Source organism: Oryctolagus cuniculus, chromosome 6 (assembly GCF_051225735.1).
Source record: "Oryctolagus cuniculus isolate XC-2025 breed Fujian yellow rabbit chromosome 6, ASM5122573v1, whole genome shotgun sequence".
Taxonomy (NCBI): domain Eukaryota; kingdom Metazoa; phylum Chordata; class Mammalia; order Lagomorpha; family Leporidae; genus Oryctolagus; species Oryctolagus cuniculus.
In genome coordinates, this window is record NC_142872.1 from 45,555,631 (window position 1) to 45,583,256 (window position 27,626).

The 27,626-nt window shown below is 44.9% G+C and overlaps 1 protein-coding gene and 1 pseudogene across 4 annotated transcripts in view; both read left to right on the plus strand.

The window, feature by feature from the left end:
• Window positions 1–27,626, plus strand: part of CYFIP2 (cytoplasmic FMR1 interacting protein 2) — a 131,272-nt gene that overhangs the window by 12,229 nt on the left and 91,417 nt on the right. For all 4 annotated transcript variants that reach the window (XM_008255326.5, XM_002710339.6, XM_008255327.5 and 1 more), the window contains exons 2-5: window positions 13,570–13,709; window positions 14,808–14,897; window positions 23,762–23,839; window positions 25,327–25,428. In XM_008255326.5, coding sequence (XP_008253548.1) covers window positions 13,593–13,709; window positions 14,808–14,897; window positions 23,762–23,839; window positions 25,327–25,428 — 387 coding nt within the window. In that variant the 5' untranslated portion in view covers window positions 13,570–13,592. The remainder of the gene's footprint in view (window positions 1–13,569; window positions 13,710–14,807; window positions 14,898–23,761; window positions 23,840–25,326; window positions 25,429–27,626) is intronic.
• Window positions 158–1,610, plus strand: LOC100352239 (actin-related protein 2/3 complex subunit 1A-like; annotated as a pseudogene).

Below are 27,626 nucleotides of genomic sequence, written 5' to 3' on the forward strand. Positions count from 1 at the left end.
TTTCTGAAACATAAATGTCTGTTTGGTATTTATATTTCTTTTCCTGGCCCTGCTTTTATAAAGTTAGTATCTTGGTTCTCTGCCCGCACCCACTGGAGCCTGTTCGCGTAGACTGACCAGAGTCCGCGAATTCACTGCTCCAAGCCCAACTCCAGCTTTCTGTGTTTTGAGAACACTAAGAATAATGTCTCTGCATCAGTTTTTACTAGAGCCAGTCACCTGACACGCCTGGAACAGGGATCGTACCTGACTTGAATTGTGAGGTTCCATGATGACTATGCTGAACATCTTAAGGCATTAGCACACCATTTTCCAAAATGTCCATTTTACATTCTCATTATCAGTTCTTGGGTCCCTGCCCATCTGGGAGACCTGACTTGAGTTTCTGGCTCCTTACTTTGGCCCTGGCCCAGCCCTGGCTGCTTTAGGCATTTGAGATTGCCCTCAGTCCCAGGAATCACGAAGCGCACATGTACAAAAAGAATGGGAGCTGGTGGGTGAAAGCTCATGAACTCAAGGAGCACAAGGGACACATCACAAGTGTCCACTGGGCTCCTACGAGCGACTATGTGGTCACCTGCGGGGCAGACGCAATGCCTACATGTGGAGTCTAAAGGGCCGCGTCTGGAAGCCGACCCTGGTGATCCTGAGGATTAACAATGCTGAGATTTCTGTGCAGTGGTCGCCCCTAGAGAACAAATTTGCCTTGGGAAGTGGAGCACGGCTCATTTCTGTTTGTTCCTTTGAGTCTGAAAATGACTCGTGGGTCAGCAAACACATTAAAAAGCCAATAAATACGCTCCAGTCCTCAGCCTGGATTGGCATCCAAACAATGTTTTACTGCAGCAGGATCTTGCGACTTCAAATGCAGAGTGTTTTCTGCCTACATTAAAGAAGTGGATGAAAAGCCAGCCAGGACACCCTGGGGCAGCAAGATGCCTTTTGGCCAGCTGATGTCAGAGTTTGGTGGCAGTGGCACTGGGAGCTGGGTCCACGGGCTCAGCTTCTCTGCCAGTGGAAGCCACCTGGCCCGGGTCAGCCAGACAGCACCATATCCATTGCCGATGCCTCAAAGAGTGCAGATCTCCACGCTGAAAGCCAAGTTCCTGCCACTCCTCAGTGTGTCACTTGTCTCAGAGAATTGCGTTGTGGCTGCCGGCCATGACTGCTGCCCGATGCTCTTCAGCTACGATGACGGCAGCCGCCCGACCGTTGTCTCCAAGCCGGCCATTCCAAACCAGAGCATCCAGCGCAGTGTGGCTGCCCTGGAACGCTTCCGCAAGAGGGCCTCGACCGAGGACCGCAACACGGCCTGGAGACCTGCGCCAGAACGGTATCACTCAAGTGTCTGTTTATGAAGGGGACAAGCAGGACTGTCGCGGAGTTTGCACAGTTGGTATCAACGGAGCCATGACAGTTTCAGATTTCAAGATCTTAGAGTCTCCCATCCAGGGCCTCTGGATAATGTGAAGCTGCGGGAGCCTCCGCCATCCGGCATGACAAACTGTGGCTGCCTGCGGCTCTGCAGTCTGCAGGATGGTGAGGAAAGCCAGCCCCAAGAAAACACTGAGCACACGGCCCACCCTGCAGATTCCACATAGATACCGCATGTTTGTTTGACTGTAATTGGTGAAAGTGTCGGTTTTTAAAAAGCAGCAGTGAGCTTTTTTTTTTGGGGGGGGGGGGATTTCATTTCATTCTTGACCAAAACTTCTCTGTAAGTAGTTTCTTATGGAAAATTGTCCACTAATTTAAAGGAAAGGATGAGGGAAGGATGTAACTTGCCCACTAGAAAAGTAAATAAAAATCCTGAATGTGAAAAAAATAAGAAATAAGGTTAGTGTTTTGGACAAAGGAAAGTCTTTCTTGATGTCTTAATCTCCCTGGTCATCTACTCGTTGAACTAGAATTGATCAAGTTACACACGCATGTTCACAGAAAAGTTGGGCTTGGATTAGACCCAGTGCCTACCCTCAAGGAGACGATAAAAGAGAAAATGTGGTCAGTCACTTAATAAAGTATTGTAGATGTTATGCAAAAAGAAATACACTGGGTTACTGAGGACCAAAGGAGAAAGTGGATCCAGAAGGGCTCCTTGGGGGAATCAGAGGGGCTGCCTGACGAGGCAATAATTTTGGTAGGTCTCTGAATTCTAGGATCATTCGGGAGTTCTTCAGATACTTGCTGGGGCTCCATTGTGTGTCAGTGACATTCGTAACACTTTGGCAGGCATTGTGCTATGTAGAGTTCTTGCTCTGACATTCAGTGGCCCAGACACCTGCATCTGTGTGGTTCGCCTGTCTGTCCTGTATAGCTTTGTCTGACTATACATGATCCACTGTTAGGCTGCTACTTTCAGCATCCAGGCATCTCCAAACCTGTGACTTTATTTTACAAACTGGTACAGGCAGTACCCTAAAAGTGGTGTCATGCATCTGAGATGGAATTTGAAGCTCCAGGATCTGACCACTGAATAATGGATTTTTCCTGTGAAACTTTTCACTCCCTGCCCACTCAGAATGAGCTGCATGAATTGTTAGAGATAAGCAATTTGTCACTGCCTGGCTCTCCTACCTGTGAAGAAACTGGCTGTGACATATGAAGGGGACTCAGCTCCATGGGGTGCTGTGACCTGTGGAGCCATATCCTGTGAGCAGACTGCAGTTCCCACCACCCCAGCTAACACCCATGTTGGGACAGCAGACTGCTCCACGTTCCTGCTTTGGGTTTTCCCTTGCTTGGTCAAATGCCATCCCTTGAAATATTTTTAATGGAGAGGGTCTAAGCCTTTTATTTTTGTATTTATGTATATTTACTTATATATATATATATATCTATGTATATATGCATGTGTATGTTGTGTGATTGTGTTTATGTGTATATGTAAAACATAGGGGTTGGTATATATGCATACATACATGTGTATAAATGTGTATGTAGAGTGATAGCATGTGTATAAAACATAAGGAGGCAGTCTTGGTGTAGAGATTAAGACTCCTCTTGGGTTGCCTGCATTAGCATCCCAGGACTTCAGGGTACCTGAATTTGAGTCCCAGCTGCCATCTGATTCCAGCCTCCTGCTGATGTGTACCCTGGGAAGCAGGTGATGGTTCAAGTAGTTGGGTCCCTACTACCCACATGGTAGGCCTGGATTGAATTTCAGGCTCCTGGCTTTGGTCTAGCCCAGCACCAGCTGTAGAGGACATTTGGGGAGAGAACCAGCAGATGGAAGCTCTCTGCCTCTCTCTCTGTCTCTGTTCTTCAGCTTTTAAAATAAAGTCAATATGTATTTATAAACATTATAAAATATAACTTCTAGCTGGAGGATCATGTAGATAAGGAAAACATTTTCTGGCCTGATAATGTTCATGAAACCCAAAGATGACAGCTCATCTTTCTAGCTTGTCAGGCTCTTGTTTTTTGTGAAGAAGGAAAAGCAGCCAAACCAGGGGAAAAACGTGCTTGGACCTTTGAAAAAGGCACAAGAACAGGTGTGATCTGGAAGAAAAGGCATAGAGCTAGGAGGCAAGATATCTGTTTCTCCCTTGCCTCTGCCACTAGCTGACCACGTGACCTGAATGAAAGCATTTACTTCTCAGTAATACAGTGTTCTCAGAAAAAGTGCAAAATAACACCCGCCCTTTCCAGTTAATAGAATTGTGATTAAAGAAATTAGTGTGAGGGATCTACAGAATTGAGATATTAGTGGAATAATATTTTCCTTTTTGTGTACGAGTTGTTGCAATGTTTAATTCATCTGCTCTTTTGAAAATGGAAAATGCACCAGCTAATGTCAAAGAGAGTTACGGCCAGAGGTGGGCGGGGGGCATTATTTTGGACTTAGTTCCTGCACTAGGCCCCAACAGCTCAGACCAAATGAAAATGGACTCACTCATGCCAGGTGGCACATAATTGAACTGAATCTTTAAGAAAGGAAACAGATCCCAAAACTGACCAGTTTTCCCAGAAAACACAAGATTCGAGTGCCTTGGGACACAAGGTTGTCTTCCCTGCTTTAACCCTTCCAAAAAAGAAACCTGATGTTGACCTGTTCAATCTCTCTGTTCCCACCTTAAGGAACCCACCCTTCAGCCATTGCCCAATAGGAGTTCTCGTTTTATTTTGTGGAATGGAGGCTGCTCTGATTCATGAATCACAAAGTGAACTACGTCTGTAGCTAAATTTGTTGTCACTTGGACTTTTATCCTGAATGTTTCCTGAGTGCTTGCTGTATGCTGGCTGCCGTGTTCAGGATCTGCATGCAGTAAACTTATATAATCCTCAGAATAAGTCACTGAGACAGGCACTGCTGTCATTATCATCCTTCTACAGACAAGACACTGAGGTTCAGAGAGCTTCAGTACCGTGCTTGTGGTTGTGTAGCTAGTAAATGGCAGGTGACAGATCTGAACCCAGAACCCCGGCTGCCCCACTGTGCTAGCCTAGGATTCCACTTTATTAAAATATCTTATGTTTTCATTCTCCTTCTGGAAAGTTAAAAAAGACAATGCAAACCTTTGGGTAACAGGGAGGTTTTAAGTGTGGATGTCAGAACCTGCGTTTGGGCCGGTGCTGTGGCTCACTATGCTAATCCTCCACCTGCAGCGCCGGCAGACCAGGTTCTAGTCCCGGTTGGGGCGCCAGATTCTGTCCCGGTTGCTCCTCTTCCAGGCCAGCTCTCTGCTGTGGCCAGGGAGTGCAGTGGAGGATGGCCCAAGTCCTTGAGCCCTGCACCCGCATGGGAGACCAGGAAAAGCACCTGGCTCCTGGCTTTGGATCAGCACGGTGCGCCGGCCGCAGTGGCCATTGGGGGATGAACCAATGGAAAAGGAAGACCTTTCTCTCTGTCTCTCTCTCTCACTGTCCACTCTGCCTGTCAAAAAAAAACAAAACAAAACAACAAACAAACAAAAAAAACCTGCGTTTGTTAAACCAGTTTCCCTTAGCACCTACCCTGCATTTCTGGGACTCAGCCTCTATGATTTGAGGTCTGGCAGTCAACTCAGACTTGGGGGAGTAGCCCCTAAAGTCCTTCTCAGAAGCAAATGGCCTGTGAACCCGATGCTGTTACGGCTGACTTTGCGTTTGCTGCAAAGATGCTCGAATGCCCCCCCCCCCCCACGGAGAGGGTGCAGCTGCATTTGTAAATGATGCTCGCTCAAAAACTGATCATCTAAAAATACTTTGCTGATCTCTTCAAAAATGACAAAATGGCCACGTGGCTGTAGACTGAATGTGAAGAATTGTTTTCATTTGGAAGATTGCATAACCAGCTGAGCACTCAGGCCAGAAGAGAAGGGTTATTTTCCTGTGCACCTCTGTTCAAATTTGCGGAATGTTTTTCCTGCTTGATTGATGTGGGTTTGGCAGTGACTGCCAACACTTGAGCTAAAAATGTCCGATTTCCTGCTCCCTCAGGCAGTGAATGATCTACAGACACACAGGAATCCATCAGTGAAGTTATGTGTTTACATGAGAAAAGAAAGATTGCACTCCTGTCAACAAAGACCCTTTAATGTATTGTGGATTGCTCACTTACTCTTTTCTGGGGAGGTGCACAGGCACTGCTGTGTCAAAGGGGAAAATCTTAAGGGCTATTCTAGCAAGTGAGTATTTTGAGTTTGCAAAGGCTGCAAGACACCCAGGTTGGAGGAGAAATGCAAAGAACCAGGTAGGAAGCAAGAAAGGACTTTAAATAACTTGGAACTTAAACCCTGGGTTCAAAGTATGTAAATCTGATGGGGGGTGGAGTTCAAACATATGTAAAACCAGAGAGAAAAATATAATGAACCCCTATATGTGCATCCTGTAACAGCAACAGTTACAACACGTGGCTGATTTTCTTGTATCAGTTACTCTCCCCTCATCTGGTATTCTGTGGAAAGAAATCCATTTAGTGTTCTTCATAGTTTGATAGGTATTTCTATGGATCAGGACTCCAACTGAATGTCATTATCATACCTAAAAAAGGACTCTGTTTCCTTCATAAGATTGAATATCTAGTCAATATTAACTTTCTAGTTTTCTCACAAATGCTACAATTTTATTTATATATTGTCAAAAACCTGTTTTTATTTGAAAGAGTTGGGGCCGGCTCTGTGGCACAGCAGGTAAGGTCACCGCCTGCACTGTCGGAGTCCCATGTGTCTGCTGGTTTGAGACCCAGCTTCTCCACTTCCGATCCAGCTCTTTGCTATGGCCTGGGAAAACAGTACAAGATGGCGCAAGTTGTTGGGCCCTTGCACCCACATGGGAGACCCAGAAGAAGCTCCTGGCTCCTGGCTTCAGATTAGCACAACTCTGGCCATTGCGGTCATTTGGGGAGTGAACCAAAGGATGAAAGACCTCTCTCTCTCTGCCTCTGCTTCTCTGTGACTCTGCCTTTCAAATTAATTAATTAGTAAGTTAAAAAAGAAAGAGTTACAGAGATGGAGAGACAGAAAGAGAAATCTTCCATCTACTGGTTCACTCCCCAAATGACTCCAACAGCCTGGGCTAGACCAGGCTGAGGCCAAGAGCCCAGAACTCCATATGGGTGGCAGGGGCCAAGCACTTGGGCCGTCCTCTGCTGCTTTTCTAGGTAGATTTGCAAGGAGCTAGGTCAAAAATGGAGCAGCTGGAACTAGAATTGCTGTTCATAGAGGATGCCAGCGTTGCTGACAGTGGCTGAACCTGCTGTGCCACCATGCCAGCCCCTATAATTTTATTTTTATGGTGGGTTGTTTCAGATAGAATCCAAATAAGGTCGACACACTGTGATCGTGTGTTAAATCTCCTACAACCTATACTCCCCCCTCCCCCTTTTTCCCTCTCTGCAGGCTGCTTATGGAGTTGTTTGTCCGGGAGAGTTTGTCGTACGTGATATTTGACTGATTACTGTAAAGCATTACAATGTGTTCTTCTGGTCTTTTGTGTTTCCTGTGAATGGGTATAAAGCCTTGATGAGATTCGGGTGTTTGGTTTTGGGTCCAACACTGTTTTAGGTGATGATACAGTTTTTCATTAAGAAGCATGTAATAGGGACCAGCATTGTTGTTTAGGGGGTAAAGCCACCACCTGTAATACCAACAGCCCATATAGGCACCGGTTCATGTCCCTTCCATTCCACTTCTGATCCAACTTGCTGCTTATAGTCTGGGAAAAGCAGTAGAAGATGACCCAAGTGTTTGGGCCCCTGTCACCCATGTAGCAGACAAGATGAAGCTCTGAGCTCTAGCCTAGCCATTGCAGCCATCTGGAGAGTCAATCAGCAGACGGAAGATTGATCTCTTCTACCTACCTACCTATCTCTACCTCTCTACCTCTACCTCTACCTCTCCTTCTCTCTCTGTAACTCTTTAAAATAAATAATTTTTAAAAACAATAAAGGAAGAACATAATGTTTCAGTGGCTTTTATTTAGTGCTGTTAACAACTATTGATAATCAGTACTTATATTCATTTGTTCATTTGGGATTGGAAAATGAGGATATTCTGATTGCTTTTTTTTCCCTCAGAAAAAAATAATTTCATGGAGATAAACATCCTTCTCTTCTGTAATTTGGTTATCTAGTGGTTTGCTTTATTTAGGAAAAGCAGATTAAGTGTTTGCTTTTTTTCTTTTATATACTAATTTTCAACATAAAAGTTGGTTCCCAGGTAAACTCCCATAGTAAAGTAGTTATTAGGTTTTTATACAGTGGTTTTATGATCTCATGGAGTTGAACACATTTGCTGTAGTTTTAGTCCATGGCAGTTCTGCTAATTGGTGTTCATATTGTCTCATCTTTGGCCACTGAAATCTGCTTCACTTTGACTCCTGAGTGCTTTTGACTTATGATTGCTGTTAGTACACATGATATACAATGCAGCAGTCTTAGATAACTTCCCTGCTTTCTGATATAGCAAAATCTTCTAAGTCCTTCTTAAACTTTTTTGCCTCAAACCTGGACTCAGGAAACACTGATTCCTTTAGTAGAAAATGATGCTTGAAGTCCATAATCTGGACCCTGAAGGTACCTATTGTTCAGAGGTTAGTCATTGTTTCTAGGTCTTTTCAGTGAGCAGAGATACACATATGTACAAAAATGCATATACGTAGAGATATATTTAAATTGTAAGTTCCTACTGGCATCTCAAATTCATATTCATTCAGGGTTATAGATGCTCCTCAATTTACAATGGAGTTATATCACAATAAACCCATCATCAGTTGAAACTATCATAACTCAAAAATACATTTTAAATGCTTAACCTACTAAACATCCTAGGGTAGCAACATAATACATTGTAGAATGTCACTTGCTTTATCCTCAGAGTCGTGGGACTGGCTAGGAACTTAAGCTCGCTGCTACTGTTCAGTGTCAGGAAAAGTATGAAACTGAGTGTCACTAATTCAGGAAAAAATCGCGATTTGAAGTATGCTTTCTACTGAATGCGTATTGCTTACACATCATTGTAACACTGAAAGATCACAAGTCAAACCATCCTAGGTAAGGGACTATTCGGTCTCTCCAGTCTTGCTTATGAATCTCCTCTCTCCCATATCAAGACTGCCAGTTCTCTAAAGTTGATCATTTGGCCATGGGGTTGAGGTGCCGTTAGGACACCCGCATCCCACATCAGAGTGCCTGGGCTCAACTGCAGATCCGGTGTCTGATTCCAGTGCCCTACTAAAGAAGACAGTGCAGTAGTGATAGCTCCGGCAGTTGGGTTTCCGATATCCACACGGGAGACCTGGCTTGAAGTTGGCTCAGTTCTCACTGCTGTCGTGAGCATTTGGGGTATGTACCATGCCATTAGATAGCCTCTCACCCGTGCTTCCTCGCTCTCGCACTCTCTTGCTCCTTCCCTTCCTCTTTAATTAATTATGTCTTAAAGGAAAGCTGATTCTAAACATCAAGGATGAGAGAATTATAGCATTTCATAATGCTTTTACCCCACAATGCATCCAAACGTTCTCTCCACAGTAGTCCACAAATATGTTACGAAAACAAGTTGAGATTGTTTTGACACCTCTTGTTCTTAGGGTGTGTCCTGCTGGGGATCCATAATCAAATAACTAAATTTTAAAATCACTTGGGGAGCCGGCGCCGTGGCTCACTTGGTTAATCCCATATGGGCGCCGGTTCTGGTCCCGGTTGCTCTTCTTCCAGTTCAGCTCTCTGCTGTGGCCCGGGAAGGCAGTGGAGGATGGCCCAAGTCCTTGGGCTCCTGCACCCGCATGGGAGACCTGGAGGAAGCACCTGGCTCCTGGCTTCGGATCAGCGTAGCTCCAGCCGTAGCGGCCATTTGGGGGGTGAACCAACGGAAGGAAGACCTTTCCCTCTGTCTCTCTCTCTCTCACACTGTCTATAACTCTGTCAAATAAAAAAAGAACAGAAAAAAATCACTTGGAATACTTTCAAGTGTTCTTAGGTTAGTTTTTATTTAACTTTTTATTGGGAGGGTTGCTTTTTAAATTTAAATGTATGATTCTGTAAGATGTTATGAGCTAAAAATAAAATCTATACAACTAAGTAGATTCAAAGAATTCTAACCTCCATTTTTGTCTCCTTTGCCCTATCCCTGCCTTTCCCCCTTCCCAACCAATATTTCAAAGCATGTGACTTGTCCTCCATTTTTTTTTTTGGTAGAAGATATGCATATGTGTGTGTGTAAGCCCCTCCCCCCCTAGGTAAATGAGAGGGTGCTTTCTACACCAGACCCTGGAGAGAACCCCTTAGTTGGATGTGGAGAGATTCCTGGCTTTGTGTTGCAGTTGCCTTGCACTTCCCTGGAGGGGGCGCCATCGTTTGTCTAGGCAATCCTCCTTGAAAGGATGTTTGCCGTCCCAGTCTTTGCTATTATGGGTAGTTCCATGAATGGCCTTGTGCTTGTGTCTTTTTGCGTTTGCCGATACGTCTTTGAGATAGACTCCTAGATTACTGGGGAAAGGATAAAATGGAAGTTTGCAAATTTCTTCCCACTGAGGTTGTAGCACTGTGCCTCCCCATTCTGCACAGCCTTGCCAACAGCATGTGTGATGAAAGTTCTGGTTTTTGCAGTGAGAAATGGTATCCCCCTGTAATTTTAATCTGCATTTTTCTAGCAGCAAGCGAAATAAGGCACTTTTTTTTCTTTTTTTTTTAACTTTTATTTAATCAATATAAATTTCCAAAGTACAGCTTATGGATTACAATGGCTTCCCCCCCATAACGTCCCTCCCACCCGCAACCCTCCCCTCTCCCACTCCCTCTCCCCTTCCATTCACATCAAGATTCATTTTCGATTCTCTTTATATACAGAAGATCAGTTTAGCATACATTAAGTAAAGATTTCAACAGTTTGCTCCCACACAGAAACATAAAGTGAAAAATAATAGATGATTTTTTAAATGATGATGAAATCAGATCAGACCTATTGTCATGTTTAATCCCAGTGAGAGTCAAGTTGGGAATTGATAATTTCTTCTTTTTTTTTTTTTAATAGAAGATCAGTTTAGTATACATTAAGTAAAGCTTTCAACAGTTTTCACCCCCATAGAAACACAAAGTGAAATATACTGTTTGAGTACTTGTTATAGCATTAAGTCTCAATGTACAGCACGCTAAGGACAGAGATCCTACATGAGGAGTAAGTACACAGTGACTCCTGTTGTTGACTTTACAAATTGACACTCTTGTTTATGGCCTCAGTAATCTCCCCATGCTCCAGTCATGAGTTTCCAAGGCTATGGAAGCCCCTTGAGTTCTCCGACTCTTATCTTGTTTAGACAAGGTCATAGTCAAAGTGGAGCTTCTCTCCTCCCTTCAGAGAAAGGTACCTCCTTCTTTGAAGACCTGTTCTTTCCACTGGGATCTCACTCACAGAGATCTTTCATTTAGTTTTTTTTTTTTTTTTTTTTTTTTTTTTTTGCCAGAGTGTCTTGTCTTTCCATGCCTGAAATACTGTCATGGGCTTTTTAGCCAGATCGGAATGGAAATAAGGCACTTTTTAACATGTGGTTTTCCTGCTCTTCTGGAAGAAGTTGAGGCATTGTATTTACTAAAATGAATATGTGATTCTTAGGCACAAGCAGAACCAAGAACCTATAATGCAGAGAGTTTGAAAACACCTAGTGCCAACCTGTTATGGGACAAACCTCCTGGTGGTTAAGCAGAGCCTCACAGTGTGTGTCTGAGCGCTTAGGAGGAAGTTTATAAAGATGACTACAGGGGGCCGGCACCGTGGCTCAATAGGCTAATCCTCCGCCTACGGCGCCGGCATCCCGGGTTCTAGTCCCGGTCAGGGCGCCGGATTTTGTCCCGGTGGCTCCTCTTCCAGGCCAGCTCTCTGCTGTGGCCTGGGAGGGCAGTGGAGGATGGCCCAAGTGCTTGGGCCCTGCACCCCATGGGAGACCAGGAGAAGCACCTAGCTCCTGGCTTTGGATCAGTGCGATGCACCAGCTGCAGCGGCCATTGGAGGGTGAACCAATGGCAAAGGAAGACCTTTCTCTCTGTCTCTCTCTCTTTCTCACTGTCCACTCTGCCTGTCAAAAAATAAAAATAAAACAAATATATTAAAAAAAAAAAGATGACTACAGGGGGCCGGTTAGCTCAGCTGGTTAGAGCGCTGTGCTGATAAAGATGACTGTGGAGTGTGGAGCTGCACAAGCCTGGGTTGCAGCCCCTGCTCCACCGCTTGCCAGATCCTGATCCTAGTGAAAATACTTAACAGCTGAACTTCTGCTCCTCTGTGAAACAAGAGTGGTCATAGTACTTACCTTGATGAGGCTGATGCGAGGTGAAGTCTAGTGCTTGGTACAGTGTCTGAGACACAGTAAGGGCTAGAGAAACGTTAGCTGTTTTGTTACCATTTCAATTAATGAAGAGAAGTATCAGGACTTTAGAACTTCTAGATCATACCCTGGAAAATCATTAACACTTCCTGCAACATGGACCTAATACTGTCTTAGGAAGAAAGACCAGTCTTCACATGGACTGAGAATGGTTTGGCTGTGGACCTGAAAGCCGTGCTTACGATTGAGGGGAGAGAAGAGGAAGGAGGCCCAGGTGTGGCGAGGGCCTGAAACCTCCTGGGAGGCCAGGCTTCCGCAGAGGGCAGGGAGGAAGTCACTGCCGAGGACGATGTACCCTCGGTGGATGTGGCCTTGGTGTCAGGGAGCTCAGTGGAGCGTGCGTCATCGTGTCGTGAGCCGCTCAGCAGCGGGCGAAGGCTCACCCCCGTCTGCCCTCCCAGATCATGGTTAAGGGAGAACATGACCTCAGGGATGGTCTGCACCCCTGCCTCAGCTTCCCACATCAGCAGGCACTTTTATCTGCCGTGCCTGATGTAGCGCTTCCTAACTGACAAGACAGTCGCACCACTGCTCACAGGCACCATGACAGCCCTGAAGCTTGTCTCGCGTCCCCTGCTGGTGGAGTGGGTGAGGACAGGGCCCTGGACCAGTGTGGGGGCTGTTTCCCTTGTTCCTGGAATCTGTTAAAGTGTTAGCTTTATTAGCATTGTTATAAAACTAAATTTTCAATTTGCTTGTTCACCTCTACTGTTTGTTTTATTCTGTTTTGTCCTGAATTTACTTCTGCTTTTTAACTCTCAGTCCCTCTGTTCTCATTTCTTTGGGTTAATTTTTGTTCTTTTTTTTTTTTTTTTTTAAGATATTTGAGTGTAACTTTAGGCTCATTGAGTTCCACCTTTCTTAATTTCCACTAAATGTAGTGAAGATACTGATGAGTGAGTGCTCTCTTTCAGTTCTACGTATTTTATCACTTGTCTTTTAATTCTTTACCTGTGAATAACCTTGAAGTTTGTTTTATAAATTTTCAAGAACATGGATTTTTCTGCTGTAATTTGCATTATTGATTTCTTATCACATCATATTATAATTGTGAACTTGCCTTCTCAGGTATCATTTATCAAAGAAATCAGTGGGAAGCTGTTTTATGATCTAAATTCCAGATGTGTTCATTTAAAAAAAAATACATGTTTGGTAGGAACTGATTCTTTTTTTTTTTAAAGATTTATGCATTTATTTGAAAGGCAGAGTTACAGAGAGGCAGAGGCAGAGGCAGAGAGAGAGGTCTTTGATCCACTGGTTCACTCCCCAGATGGCTGCAAATGGCCAGAGCTAGGCCAATCCAATGCCAGGAGCCAGCAGCTTCTTCCAGGTCTCCCATGTGGGTGCAGGGACCCAAGGACTTGGGCCATTTTCTTCTGCTTTCCGAGGCCACATCAGAGAGCTGGATCAGAAGTGGAGCAGCTGGGACTCGAACCAGTGCCCATATGGGATGTTGGCACTGCAGATGGTGGCTTTACCCTCTGTGCCACAGAGCCGGCCTCTCTCTCTATCAATCGTATGGGGAGAATGCCAACTTGCCTTTCAGTCTCAGAGGGTTGTGGTGAGGCTATGCCAGGATCACAAACAATTCTTTGTCAACTGTAAAGAGACCTTCCAATCGGAAAGGTGCAGGTTAAGGGTGCCTTGTGAAGATGTGGCATGCCTGCATGTTAACCCCTTCTATTCTCTGCAAGAGTCTGGACAGAGCAAAGTTCAGAGAAATGTGTGGAGGTCTCTGAGATTCTCTGTTGTCTTCCTCTTCCTTTCCCTTAGTGTGGAATACAGAAGCTGCCACCATGACCACCCACGTCACCCTGGAAGATGCCCTGTCCAACGTGGACCTGCTGGAGGAGCTGCCCCTCCCTGACCAGCAACCATGCATCGAGCCTCCGCCTTCTTCCATCATGTACCAGGTAATGGCAGTGGCAGAGCAGCTCTGAGCATCCTAGTTGGCTCGGCCCCGGAGGCCCAGAGGAGGGGAAGTTTGCATCCAGGAGGTGAAAGGTCGAGAGCTGATGGAGTCCCTGTGCACTCCTGGAGCTGAGAGAGAGAGATGAGCTAGTCATTGTACACCAGCATCCGTCCCCTGCCCCAGGGAGGGCTTATTGATCTGTTTTGACCCTGAATACCTTCCCAGAGGTTCTTGCTGCTGCACTAACCAAGGTTTTGGCAGCTCTGACCTCATGAATTAAATATCGCAATTTAGTACCCCCTGGAGCCTGCCTGGGTGAATGACTTTCCCTTCATGCATTGAGAGGAGCACTCGGCCCACAGCAGGGTGGTCAGCACAGTAGCTTGCTGTGGCTTGAGACCAGATCTTCTGATAGAGAAACTGCCCTTCACTGCTCAATGCCAGGATCCCGTCAGCGTGGGGGAGGGGAGAATGTCCCCACCGCTGGAGTCAGCCTTGCAAGTAACCTCTGTCTGAGTGTGCCTGGCGAGTAGGCCCTGTTAGGAAAGGATGCACTACTGCGATTTTTCAGCTGAACCTGAAATTTTGAAGGTTCTTGGGCTGCTAAGTTCCCTTAAATGTAAGTCCATCATACGGTACCAGTCTTAGTCTGTGGTTAAATGTATTAAACATGTGCTGGAAGGTTCAGTTCATAAACTCGGCATATTAACATCTTCTAACTTGGATTCACTTGTTAATTATATCTTGCATGTTAATACAGAAAAGTAGAAATCAAAAGTACAAACTAGAAGTATACATAAAGGTGTGAGTGTGTTTTTACCAAAAGGGAATTAGATATATTGATCTTTGTGTTGTCTTTTGAATTTAAAACTTACTATAGATTTGTAACTTAAAACATATTATTTATGGCCATGATAGGTCTGCAGTGCTACCGCTTTGTATTTAACCACCTCGTGGTTGTGAGATGGGAGTGAGATAAGGGGGGACGGGACAGTCAGTCTCTGCAGGGAGCTTACAGGGGTTGTGGGCGGTTGGTTGCTCTCTGGCCACTTGGGCCTGTTTTCCAGCAACCAGTTACCCTTATCTTCCAATTCCACAGGCTAACTTCGACACAAACTTTGAGGACAGGAATGCATTCGTCACAGGCATTGCAAGGTACATTGAGCAGGCTACGGTCCACTCGAGCATGGTAAGTGCCTGTGAGCCACGTGTGTGGAGCACTCCCCTCTGGGGTGGGAGGACTCCCAGGCCGCTGCTCCTGCCAGGACTTAGGCTCGGCTGCCAGACTCCCCGTCCTCATTCAGACCCATCCGACTTGAGCCCATCCTCCAGCCCAGCTCCACCTCCTCTGCGTGCCGGGGGCGGGGGGGGGGACTCACTGGTCTCCTTAAGCTTCTGCCTTTGCAAATCCTGCTCCTTGTGAGGACCCTGCGTAAGCCCACTACTCACTTCCCTGAGCATCTGTGGCTTTGGCAGTGAATATGTGATTAGATCCTAATAGATGGATGATTGGAGAGTGGAATTTGTCTCTTGAGTACAGCAACAGTTTCCTCAGAGAAGGGATTGTAGCTTCACCTTCGGAATGACAGTGATGGACTTGAAGAAGCTGGTGACCTAAATCTTGCACAAGTGGGGCTGATAATCCGCTTTCTGTCACCCTTCTGTGAGGAGTCATCCCCTTCCCTCTTGGGATTCTGTTGATTTCACTCTCAGGTAGCACTGAAATTTGGAGAGCCCCAGCTGCTGCTTTCAAGGCTCTGCCTGTCACTCCCTGGACGCTTCTCACTGCGTCTGTGAACTCTTCTTAGCAAACATACTTCATTGATTCAGAGGGTCTCGTGTTGGAGGGGCTGTGTCAGTGCCAAGGTGGTCCAGAAGGACAAACAGACATCAGTCTGAACTCTCCAGGAGAGAGGCGGACGATGGACAAGCTTGCTGGTGACTGAACAACTTTCCTGTGCAGATGTCTTGAATTCATCATCGCATTTGGTCCTCGTATAAGCCCAGACCTTTCCAATAATACGCATTTCACGGATGGACCCAACCAGAGCCCAGCAAAGTTAATGCACCCAGGGTCCCGCCACTGACATGTGACCGAGCTAAACCCAGGTCTGTCTGACGACAAAACCTGTGCTCTAGACCATTCTTTCAGACAAATCGAAATGTAAAAGGGTAGATGTCATGATCAAAATTCCTACTTTTTTAAGAGGCTTTGAAAAAGACCAAAGTTTGATGAAGGAGGTGGCTTCTGAGTGGTACCTTGTAAGAGAGAAGGGATGCCTTACATATCCATCACATTTCAAAATGAACAGAAGATATTCTCACATGAGCTCGGCACAGCCTTGTGATTTGCAAAGGGATCATTATACCCATTTTAGGAGTGAGAAAACTGAGGCCTTGAGAAACCAATATAAACAAGTTGTTTATGGTCCCGGGATTAGTAGCTCACAGGATTGGGCCTGAAACCTAGGGCTGTATGCTCACCCTGGTGTCTCTCCACTGTAGTCTGCTGTGTCACCCAGCTAGATCTGTCAGGTGGCACGGGGAGGGCATACCAGGTGAGACAGTCAGCATAGGCAACGCATAGGGGCAGGAGTTTCCAGGGACTCCTGGGTATGGAATGAAAGGCTCTTTTTTGTGGCATTTCTGCCAAATCAGGTAAGGGTTAGTACGCGGACAAATGTTTATTAGTTGCCTAGGGCTTCTGTAACAGAATACCACGGACTGAGCAGCTTAAAGCACAGAAACTTATTCCTGGACAAATCCCGAGACCAGAATTCCAAGGTCAAAGTCAACAGATTGGGTTTCTCATGAACCTCTCTCCATGAATTTTAGATGGTTTCCAGATTTATTTATTTGAAAGAGTTACACAGAGAGAGAAGGAGAGGCAGAGAGAGAAAGAGGTCTTCCACCCACTGTTCACTCCCCAATTGGCTGCAATGGTTGGAGCTGCACTGATCTGAAGCCAGGAGCCTCCTCCGGGTCTCCCATGTGGGTGCAGGGACCCAAGGACTTGGGCCATCCTACACTGCTTTCCCAGGCCACAGCAGAGAGCTGAATCAGAGGTGGAGCAGCTGGGACTTGAACCCATGCCCATATGGGATGCCAGTAGTGCAGGAGGTGGCTTTACCCGCTATGCTACAGTGCCAGCCCCCCTCATATGTTCTTTGGGCACCCAACCCTATGTCTCTGTCCAATTTCCTGCTCTTAATGAGGGTACCAGTTGATTTCGATTAGGGCCCACCAATGGCTGCGTCTGAACTGGATCACACCTATTATTATTATTTTTAAATTTACAAAACAAATTATGAGGCAATATTATGGTGAGTTCCCATATACCCCTACCCCATTTCCCCTATTAACATATCAGTTTATTTGTCATAAATACTGAACCCTAGACAGCTTCCCTTTTTTTTAATCCAAACTCCTTTTATTCCTCCAACCCCACCCAGCCTTTCCTAATAAGCTTTCCGTGTTCAAATTAAGTTTTTTTTTAAGATTTTTATTTGTTTGTTTATTTGAGAGATAAGAGCCACAGAAAAAAAGGAGAGACAGAAAGAAAGGTCTTCCACCTGCTGGTTCACTCCCCAAATGGCCACAGTGGCCAGAGCTGAGCTGATCCAGAGCCAGGAGCCAGGAGATTGTTTCTGATCTCCCACATGGATGCAGGGGCCCAAGCACCTAGACCATCTTCCACTGCTTTCCCAGGACATAAGCAGAGAGCTGAAGTGGAAGAGGAGCATCCAGGACACGAACTGGTGCCCGTATTAGATGCCACACTATAGGCAAAGGCTTAACCTACTATACCACAGCACCAGGCCCCAGATGAAGTTTTTTAAAAAAAATCACATCAAGAGGCTGACGCATGGAAAAAAAAAAAAAAAAAAAAAAAAAAAAAAAAAAAAGAGGCTGACGCATGGCTCACTAGGCTAATCCTCTACCTGTGGCGCTGGCACACCGGGTTCTAGTCCCAGTCGGGGCGCCGGATTCTGTCCCGGTTGCTCCTCTTTCAGTCCAGCTCTCTGCTATGGCCCGGGAGTGCAGTGGAGGGTGGCCCAAGTCCTTGGGCCCTGCACCCGCGTGGGAGACCAGGAGAAGCACCTGCCTCCTGGCTTCGGACCAGCGCAGTGTGCCGGCCGCAGCATGCCAGCCGCAGCGGCCATTGGGGGGTGAACCAACAGAAAAGGAAGACCTTTCTCTCTGTCTCTCATTGTCCACTCTGCCTGTCAAAAAAAAAATCATATCAAGGAAGAAATCCCATTCACAATAGCCACCACAAATGAAATATTTAGGAATAAATTTAACCAAACAAGAAAAAGATATCTACTATAAAAATTATAAAACACTGATGAAATAAATCATCAAGGACATAAAAATATGACAAGATATCCCTTACACATGGATGGGAGAAAATATTATTAAAATGTCTATACTATCTAGAGCAGCCCACAGATTCAATTTACTCTGTCCAATGACAATGATATTCTTTACAGAATTAGCAAAAAAAAATCCTAAGATTCATATGGAATCATGAAAGACCCAGAATAACCAAAGCAATCCTGAATATCAGCAGGTGGAGGCATCACAGTACTTGATTTCATAGCATACCACAAAGCTAGAGCAATTAAAACAGCTTAGCTTGGTACTGGCATGAAAACTGGCACATACATCAATGAACAGAATAGAGAGCCCAGAAATGAAATCCAAGTACATATAGCCAAATGACGTTTGATAAAAGTGCCCAGACAATACATCGGAGAAAGGATAATCCCTTCAATGAGTAGTACTGGCAAAACTGAACGTCTGTTTTAATCATGTCCCAGAAGGCCCTATCTCCAAACATAGTCACCTTCTCCGATCCTGGAGCTAAAGCTCCCACATAGGAATTGGCAAGAGTGGGGAAGACCCACACTCAGCCTGTAACAGGGCTTTCCGTCCTTTCATAAAAAAATCAAAAGCAATGGAAAATTTTCATCTGTGGGAAAGGGGAACAGGATTCTACTTGGAGAATAAGTTTCATTTGTGAGATTGTGTAGGATGAGTTGTAAGGAGGAGCTACTGAAGCAAATAAACTGGGGAAGATCATTACTAGTGTTGGCACTCGTCGGGCAGTGTTTGGCCCAGCGGCTATGACACTGTTTGCAATGCTGTATCCTGTATTGCAGTGCTTCAGTCCACGTCTTGGTCTGCTCCTGGCCCCAGCTTCCTGCTGATGCACATCCTGGGAGGTGATGCCTCAAGTAGTTACAGCCTCTTCCCCCATGTGGGATAGCAAGATTGCATTCTGAGCTCTTGGCCTCAGCCTGGCCCAGTCCTGGTTATTGTGGGCATTTGGGGACTGCATCAGAGGGTGGGAGTGCTCTAATGGGCAGGCGATGGCTGAGAGGGTATAGATAAGAAACATCCTAGGGGTAGTTCCTCCTAGCTTAGCAGTCAGCTGGAACTGTGCTGACCAAGGCTTTCCAGTGCCACAAGGTCAGGGGCGCCACTAAGGAAGCGGGAAGGACAGGCTGGTTTGAATTCATTTCCTATGGCTGCTGTCATAGATGATCACAAACAAACTTACTTGCTTACAAAATCTTTTTAAAAATTTTTATTAATATAAAGAGAACAGACTTCATGCATTTCATAGGTATAATTCTAAGAAAATAATTATACTTCCCTCCCTCCCCCTCTTGCTGCCTTAATCCCCCTGCTTTCTTCTTTTTCTTTAATTTTTTCTGACACATAATTTCAGTCCACTGTATAGTCACAGGCATATTGCCGCTTACAGATTCTTTAGGTCAGCAGTGCAAGATGGGTGTCATTGGGTTAAAATCAAGATACTGTCAGGGCTGTACTCCGTCCTGAGGGATCCCCAGGGAAAATCTGTTCCCTTTTTCCATCTTCCGGAGGCTCCCTGCATTCCTTAGCTTATGACCCCCAACCCCAGGCCAGCCAGCAGTCACAGCCTCTGACCTCGGCATCTCTCTTTCACTTAAAGGGCCACTGTGATTACCTCGGGCCCACCAAGGTTCTTAAGCCCATCTTCGCAGTCCCTCTTGCTATGTGAGGTCACATAGTCACCAGTTGTGGGGATGAAGATTCTGACACCTTGGGGGTACCTTGTCTGCCCAAAAAGGGATGGTACTGATGTGTTCTAGACATGAGTCAAGGGTAGGGTGCACTGGGGCTAGCACTGAGGTGCAGGAGTTAAGCACCTTATGGGTGCTGGTTTCAGTCCCAGCTACTCTGCTTCTGATCTAGCTTTCTGCTAATGTGCCTGGGAAAGCAGCAGATGGTGGCCCAAGTGGTTGGGTTTCTGCTTCCCACGTAGGAGATCTGTATGGAGTCCCAGGCTCCTGGCTTTGGCCTGACCCAGCCCCAGCTGCTGTGGGCATTTGGCAAGTGAATAAGCAGGTGGAAGACCTCTGTCTGTCTGTCTGTCTGTCTCCTGTCTCTCTCTCTCTCTCTCTGCCACTCTGCCTTTTAGAGAATAATTTACTTATTAATTTATTACTTATTAATTAATTCAATTAATTAAATCTTAAGGGTAAAAGAACAAGGTTAATGTTGACATGCCTGGATGATGCCAAAAGCTTACACTGGTCAGCAGTCTCCACCTGTTACCTCGCTCAGTCTTTCAGGAGCTGCTTAGCAGCAGAAACTTGATTTCACTCAATGCTCCTCTTCTGTCTTTGCTGCCCGAACTTGAGCAAGGTGGCCTCTCGAAGGGCAGGATGGCCAGAGAAAAGGGAAGGAGGACAAAGCACTCAAACCATACTATCAACAAACTTTGTGGAAGAATTGAGGGCTCATTGCAGTGGATGAGATGAGGGCTACAGAAGTGCTGGGTGGTCGTCTGCCATTGCCGGATCTGAAATCTGAGCTGAACTCACACTGTAAGTCATTGACTTAGAGGGTTGGAAATGTCGAGCTCTTTGGGGATCCTTAATCGTGCGGTTGTCAACCTCGGCTGCATGAGTATCTCCTGGAGATTTGTGGAAAAAAAAAATACCAGTGCTGGACCCCACCCCCTGGGATGAACATTCAGTTCATCTGGGGCATGGCCTGGGCTTCACCCATTTCCAGAGTTCCCAAGTGACTGTGCCCAAGGATTGAGAACAGTGGTTTACACTAATTCTTTGCCTCCAAAGAAGGAAATCGTGATATTTTTAAGTTAACTGGTAGCTCTGAATAGAGCCAGGACTGGAACTCAAGGCCCTGCCTGGTCGTCTTTCCACCACAACATGCTAATATTACATTCTGATCAATTATGTGACAGATCTGGCTGATGGTCAGCCAAACAGGACACAGGACCAAGTACATCCCCTTCTACTTTTTTTAAAAGGCTTATTTTATTTAGTTGAAAGACAGAGTAAGAGAGAGAAGCAGAGACAGAGAGAGAGGTCTTCCATCTGCTGATTCACTCCCCAATTGGCCACAATGGCCGGAGCTGCGCCAGTCCGAAGCCAAGAGCTTCTTCTGGGTCTCCCACGTGGCTGCAGGGGCTCAAGGACTTGGGCCATCTTTGACTGCTATCCCAGGCCATAGAAGAGAGCTGAATCGGAAGAGGAGCAGCTGGGACTAGAACCGGCACCAATATGGGATACCGGCGCTTCAGGCCAGGGCTTTAACACATTACGCCACAGCACCGGCACCATCATCCCCTTCTTTAAAGAAAAAAAAAATGTAATTATTTAAAAGGCAGAGAAAAAGAGAGATCTTCCGTACACTGGTTCACTCCCTGAAATGGCAACACAGCCACAGCTGCTCCAGGCCAAAACTAGGAGCCTGGAACTCCATCCTAGATTCCCACATGGGTGGCAGGAGCTCAACTCCTTAGCCATCATCTCCTGCTTCCCTGGATGCATTTGAAGGAAATGGACTGGAAGCTGAGTAGCTGGCACTTTAATTGAAACTCTCATATGGGAATTGGGCATCACAAGCGGTGGCTGAACCTGCTGTGCCACTGGCCTGCCCCGCATTCTTCTTGTTCATTATCCTGTTCCCAGGCCAGAACCTGGTACCCCTGAGTGTTCTAGAGGACTTGAGTGAGTTTGAATTACTCACACCAGCTGGAGAGCAGTTACTTTGGTGCTGAAAGTTCCCTGTGCACTGTCACTTGCCTTTTTAACATGAACAGCAGGGCACCATGGGCCTGATCTTGGTTCTCTCTGGTCTTCAGGACTCAAGTCAGTAGTGTTGAAAAGGTCTCTAAATTGAGAATTAGAAGTATGGTTCACGGATGACATTTGCTTTAAAATCAGAACTGTAATAAGTAATAAACTCCGAATTAAATCCGATTGGATACTAATCAGAAATTATGAAATAGATTTGACATGTAGATTTAAAAATAAACCTTTATGAGTAAATTATCTATAGAAATGTTTAAAAAAAGAAGTAGTCTAGTAATATTTCTGTTGTGTTTTTTGGGATACAATTTCCATAACATGAAACCATTCCAGGTATCCAATTCAGTAGTTTTTAAGCATATCTGCAATGTTATACAACAGTTATCACCATCTAATTTCCCTTACCCAAGAGGTACCGCAGACCTGTTAGCAGTCACTCCCAGTTCCTCTCTGTCCCCATTCATTGGCAACCATTAATATGCTTTCTGTTTCTATGAATTTGCCTATTCTGAACTTTTCATCTACATGAATCCCCCAGGCTGTGGCCTGTCACTCAGCTTGTTCTCAATGTCCATCTGTGTTGTTGCAGGACTTCATTCTTATAGATGAGTGAGATTCTATTATAGGGATAGACTGCACTTTTTTTATCCATTCATTAGTTGATTGGCATGTGGGTTATTCCAATTTTGGGTCCATTGTGAATAATGTCACTGCAAACATTTTATGTGCAAATCCTGAATTCACGTAAGTTTCTGTATGGACATATGACTTCAGTTCGTCTGCATAGAGATCTAGGAGTGGAGTTGCTGGGTGAAATGGTAGCTCCACAGTTGACAATTTGTCGTGCTAGTACAGTGTTTTCTGAACATGCTTTATAGATTACCTAGTGTGTATACATGTGTTTCGGTGTGTCTCCTGTCCTCATGCTGCTCTAGGAGAGAGTGATCATCATCATCCTTTAACAGATGAGTAAATGGAGAGCTTTAGGCTACGTGTTTACTACAGCCTGAAGAGCTAATAAGTGATGAAGCTTATATCTAGACTTAAGCTCAGATATTTGGACTCTGAGTTTCGGGCTCTTTCCACAGAACCAGTCATCCGGTGGGATGAGTCATCTCTGTCTTTTTCAGGTTCCTGTTCATGCTGTTGTTGGTTTTGCCATCTGCTCTGCTTATTATTTTTAAAAATTGACATTAATTGTTTTCCTGCTTATGAAATCTAAGGAGTCTTCAAAAAGTTCATGGAAATACATAATATGAATAAATTGTGCTTGGCATCAAAATAAAGTGATCTTTTTGTTCCATTTTTCCATGAATGTTTTTGAGATACCTTGCTAGTAACCCTGGCTCTTACAGAAGTGCAAACATTATAATACTGTTCTGTTTTACAGTAACAAAGGTTATGTATAATAGTACTAACATAGTTCTATACCATACATAAAAAGCAACAGACGATAACCCAGCTCCACAGAGAACTTGCTACAGATAGCTTGCTGCATATTCCACCAGCACTTTTTCAATACACAGTGATGTGTATTTATAATTGTTTGCTAACCTGTCTACTGAACATGCTGTCTTGCTCCTTGTTTATTTTCTTTCTAACATTGTAGCTGGAACACTTTACTGGGGTGACATAGAGATGTGACTGATACTTGCTAAGGTGGCCATCCATCTGTTTGAAAAGTGTGGCCCAGTTATAGAACCTGTGAGTGTCGGATGAGGATGATTCAGTCTGGTTTTTCACAAAACCTTGTGCCTGTGAGTCATCTGGGGATCTTGCCGAAATGCAGGTTCTTATTCTGTAGGCCCAGGGAGGGGCCTGAGACTCTGCATTTCTAATAAATCCCACAAGTGATGCTGCGGTGAGGATTTGGAGGCCGCTGAGAAGCCTTGGGACACGGGCATCATCTCTCCCTGCTGAGGGTGTTCTGCTGTTTCAGAATGAAATGCTGGAAGAAGGTCACGAGTACGCCGTCATGCTGTACACCTGGCGCAGCTGTTCCCGGGCCATTCCCCAGGTGAGACTCCCCTTGCCAAGTGCCTCTCTCACCCTCCAGGAGTCTTTACTACTGCTCCCAGAGAGATGAGCTTCTCCACGTGGCAGAGAGTGAAACAGGGCCTGCCACCCAAGGAAAAACGCTCAAGTCGATCAGAGAATTTCCTATAAAACTGATGACAAGGACCCACCCACCCCGCCCAGGCTCTTGGAAAATGTTATCACCATGTTCCATCTCAAAGACAGAGTATACTCACTGTGTGACACACAAACTATTGCAGAAAGGTGTAAAGACAAGACATTCGTGCCTCCATACCCCCACCACTGGAACGAACCTCCCACCATGGTATGGTCACCGTCAGCAGTGTACTGCATAGTCTTCTGGATCTTTACTCTGGCATGAGTGTTATTTTGTAAATTTTTATCATTTACTAGTGTTTCATTTCTTATTTACATTGTCCTGCCACTTGCTTTTTTTCCTACTGACTTATTTTTTATTTTGACATACAGAGATATTTTTATTACCTTTATTGTCATTATCATATCTTTAATGGAACCCATTGTAACAAAATCAACAAACTGTAAGTGTATAAAGTAAACAGAAAATTCCCCTGCCTCTCCTCCTAATCCTAGCCCTCAGGGGTGACTACTATTGACAGCTTGATTTGCACCCTTTTGGATTTTCTATGCCTGTATTGTAGAAACATATACATAGTGTTGGGTTTTGCTTAACAAAAACGAGACCTAATTATACTTACTGTTCTTTGAGCTTTTTCATTTGTCACCCTTATGGTATCTACTTTTTCATATCAGTACACATAGATCTGATTCTTTCTAATTGTTCGTGATGTTGTTGAGTGATTGGTATTTTACCTATTTAATCATTGGATTAATGGGTATTCAGTGGGTTGCTACCACTTTAAGAATTTCTGGACGGCATCCTGAGGAGTGTCCTTGTGCTCACCTTCACTCCTTCTTCACACTCCTTGAGCTGTTGGCAGTGTTGGTGTTGAGAGAATATTACCGTGTGTTTCTAATGTGCACACTGGTTGCAGCCACGAGGCAGGCTAAATGGGTTTCTTGATGGGTACAACTTATATTGGCCAGCGTTGGTCTGGGATGGACACAGGATCTCTGCCAAGCATACCCAGAGCAATGGACAGAACATTCCTCTCCGCCTGGCCAGCCCCAGTACGGCAGAGATAGGACAAAGCTCAAAGAAGCGATACCTTAGTACAGGCGCGTGTGTGCTCACAGTCAGGGAACAGAACCAAGACAGGGAGGAGGGTTCTGTTCTTGGGATCAGCTGGTTCCTTTTCTGTAGTCCATCTTGGGTAGCACTTCTGTCCCCTGCCAGAGAGGTCAGATAGGGGCTGCCCCAGCCTCCTCTCACAAAGATGACCATATCGGTCACCATCCAGGGACAAGGCCTGTTTCTGTGACTCCAGGTATGAACCTTGACCATCTATGCAAAGCAGAATGTGTGAGCACCACTTCTCTCATCCCTAGGTGAAATGCAATGAGCAGCCCAACCGGGTGGAGATCTATGAGAAGACAGTGGAGGTGCTGGAGCCAGAGGTCACGAAGCTCATGAAGTTCATGTACTTTCAGGTGAGCAGGTGGGCTGAGTCTGCACAGGAAACTCCTGGACGCTGGGGTTTATGGTTTTATACCATGTTATTTATTCTTTCAGCGAATATTTTTTATTATATACTACACACTCTGGGTTGAGCAAGGCAGGCAGATACCCTGACCCTATGTTTGTCAAATACAGCATGGAGAGCAGGTTTTGGGTGGAGGGAGAGAAGACCATAGACAATACTCCATGATAAATGCTGCAAGTGTAGGAAATCTTGCAAGAGTTCTGGGCTGTGGAATGTCTGTGTGTAGGCGCTGCTTTAGGACAGGCCTCTCAGGAGGTGCTGTGTGAGCTGGGATCTGCGCAGCGAGAGAGGCTGGAGTGTGATGGTCAGGAGGAAAAGCATTTCAGATGGAAAGCCAAGGCCACGGTCTGAAAGAACATGACGCTTGTAAAAACAAGAAGGAACCTGTGGAGGCCGTGATGCCATGAGAAGGGGACAGTGGTTAAAGGTGAAACCAGGGACAGGCTGTAGTGCAGTGGTTAAGACCCTGCTTCGGGTGCTGTATGTATGCTGTATATTCTTGTGCCTGGTATCGAGTCTCACCTCCACTTCCATTTCCAGCTTCCTGCTAATATATACCCTGGGAGGCAGCAGTAATGACTCAAGCAGATGAGTCCTTGCCACGAGCATGGGAGAGCGGGATTGAGTTTCTGTTTTAGACCTGGCACAGCGAAGGCTCTTGTGCTGATTTTCTGTCTGGTTGATCTGTCCATTGCAGAAAGTGGGGTATTGAAGTCCCCCATTACTAATCCCTTACTATTCCCTTTAGATCCTTTAACATTTCTTTTAAATACCTAGGTGCCTTGTAATTAGATGCATATACGTTTATAATAGAGATATCTTCCTGCTGAATTGATCCCTTAATCATTATATAATCATTATATAGTGCCTTTCTTTGTCTCTTTTAATAGTTTTTGTGTTAAAGTCTATTTTATCTGATACTAAGATGGCTACAACAGCTCTTTTTTGGTTTCTGTTTGCATGGAATATCTTTTTCCATCCTTTCACTTTCAGTCTGTGTGCATCTTCGTTGATGAGATGTGTTTCTTGTAGGCAGCAAATAGATGAAATTTATTTTTAATCCATTTAGCCAGTATATGTCTTTTCACTGGAGAGTTGAGGCCATGTACGTTCAAGGTGACTATTGATAAGTAATGACTTTGCCCTACCATTTTCCCATAAGTATTTCTATTTTTTACTTTGGATTTCTTTTGTATTTTTACTGGGAGATTTTCTTCCTCTACCTTTTTTTTGTAGTGATATTCCTGTTTCTGTGTTTCTATGTGCAGCACATCCTTAGCATCTTCTGTAGGGCTGGAAGGATGGTGACAAATTCTTTCGATTTCTGTTTGTCATGGATGGGCTGTATTTCACCTTCATTCATAAATGAGAGCTTTGCAGGGTATAGTATTTGGAGTTGTTCGTTCTTATAAGACTTGGAATATATCTCGCCATTTTCTCCTAGCCTGTAGGGTTTGTGATGAGGAAGTCCACTGTGAGTCTAATTGGAGATTCCCTGAAAGTAATCTGGTGTGTCTCTTGTGTACATTTTAGAATCTTTTCTTTATGTTTTACTGTGGAGAGTTTGCTTACAATTTCTTGGTAAAGCTCTTTTCTGGTCATGTCTGTTAGGAGTTCTGTGTGCTTCCTGTACTTGGATGTCCCTTTCTTTTTCCAAATTAGGGAAATTTTCTGTTATTATTTCACTAAAAAGACCCTCTAATCCATTTGTTAGTTCATTTATTTGCTTTTGATTGCTTCTAAGTAATCCTGTGATCAGTTTTTTGAATTCTATTTCTGGCATTTCTTTAATCTCACCATCTTCACAACCTAGTATTGAATTATTGTATTCTTTTAGAGATGTCATGTTGTCTTCCTTATTTTTGTTTATGGAATTGGTGCATTTGTTATTCAACATTTGTGGAAATACTTGTTGCTTTCTTCTTTTTCTGTTGTGGCAGTTTTTATCTTTGTACTATTCCTCTGTAGATTAGTGGAGTGTCTGATTTCAGGGAATATCTAGAGGTGTGTGCTGGGTGTGGCCGGGAAGCTCTGTTCAGCTTTCCAGGATGAAGAGGGTGTCTAAGGTTATACACCCAGGTTTGGCGTGGTGAATTTCCTCTTTTCTTTTCACTTCTTTTCTTTCTTTCTTTTTTTTTAAATCAG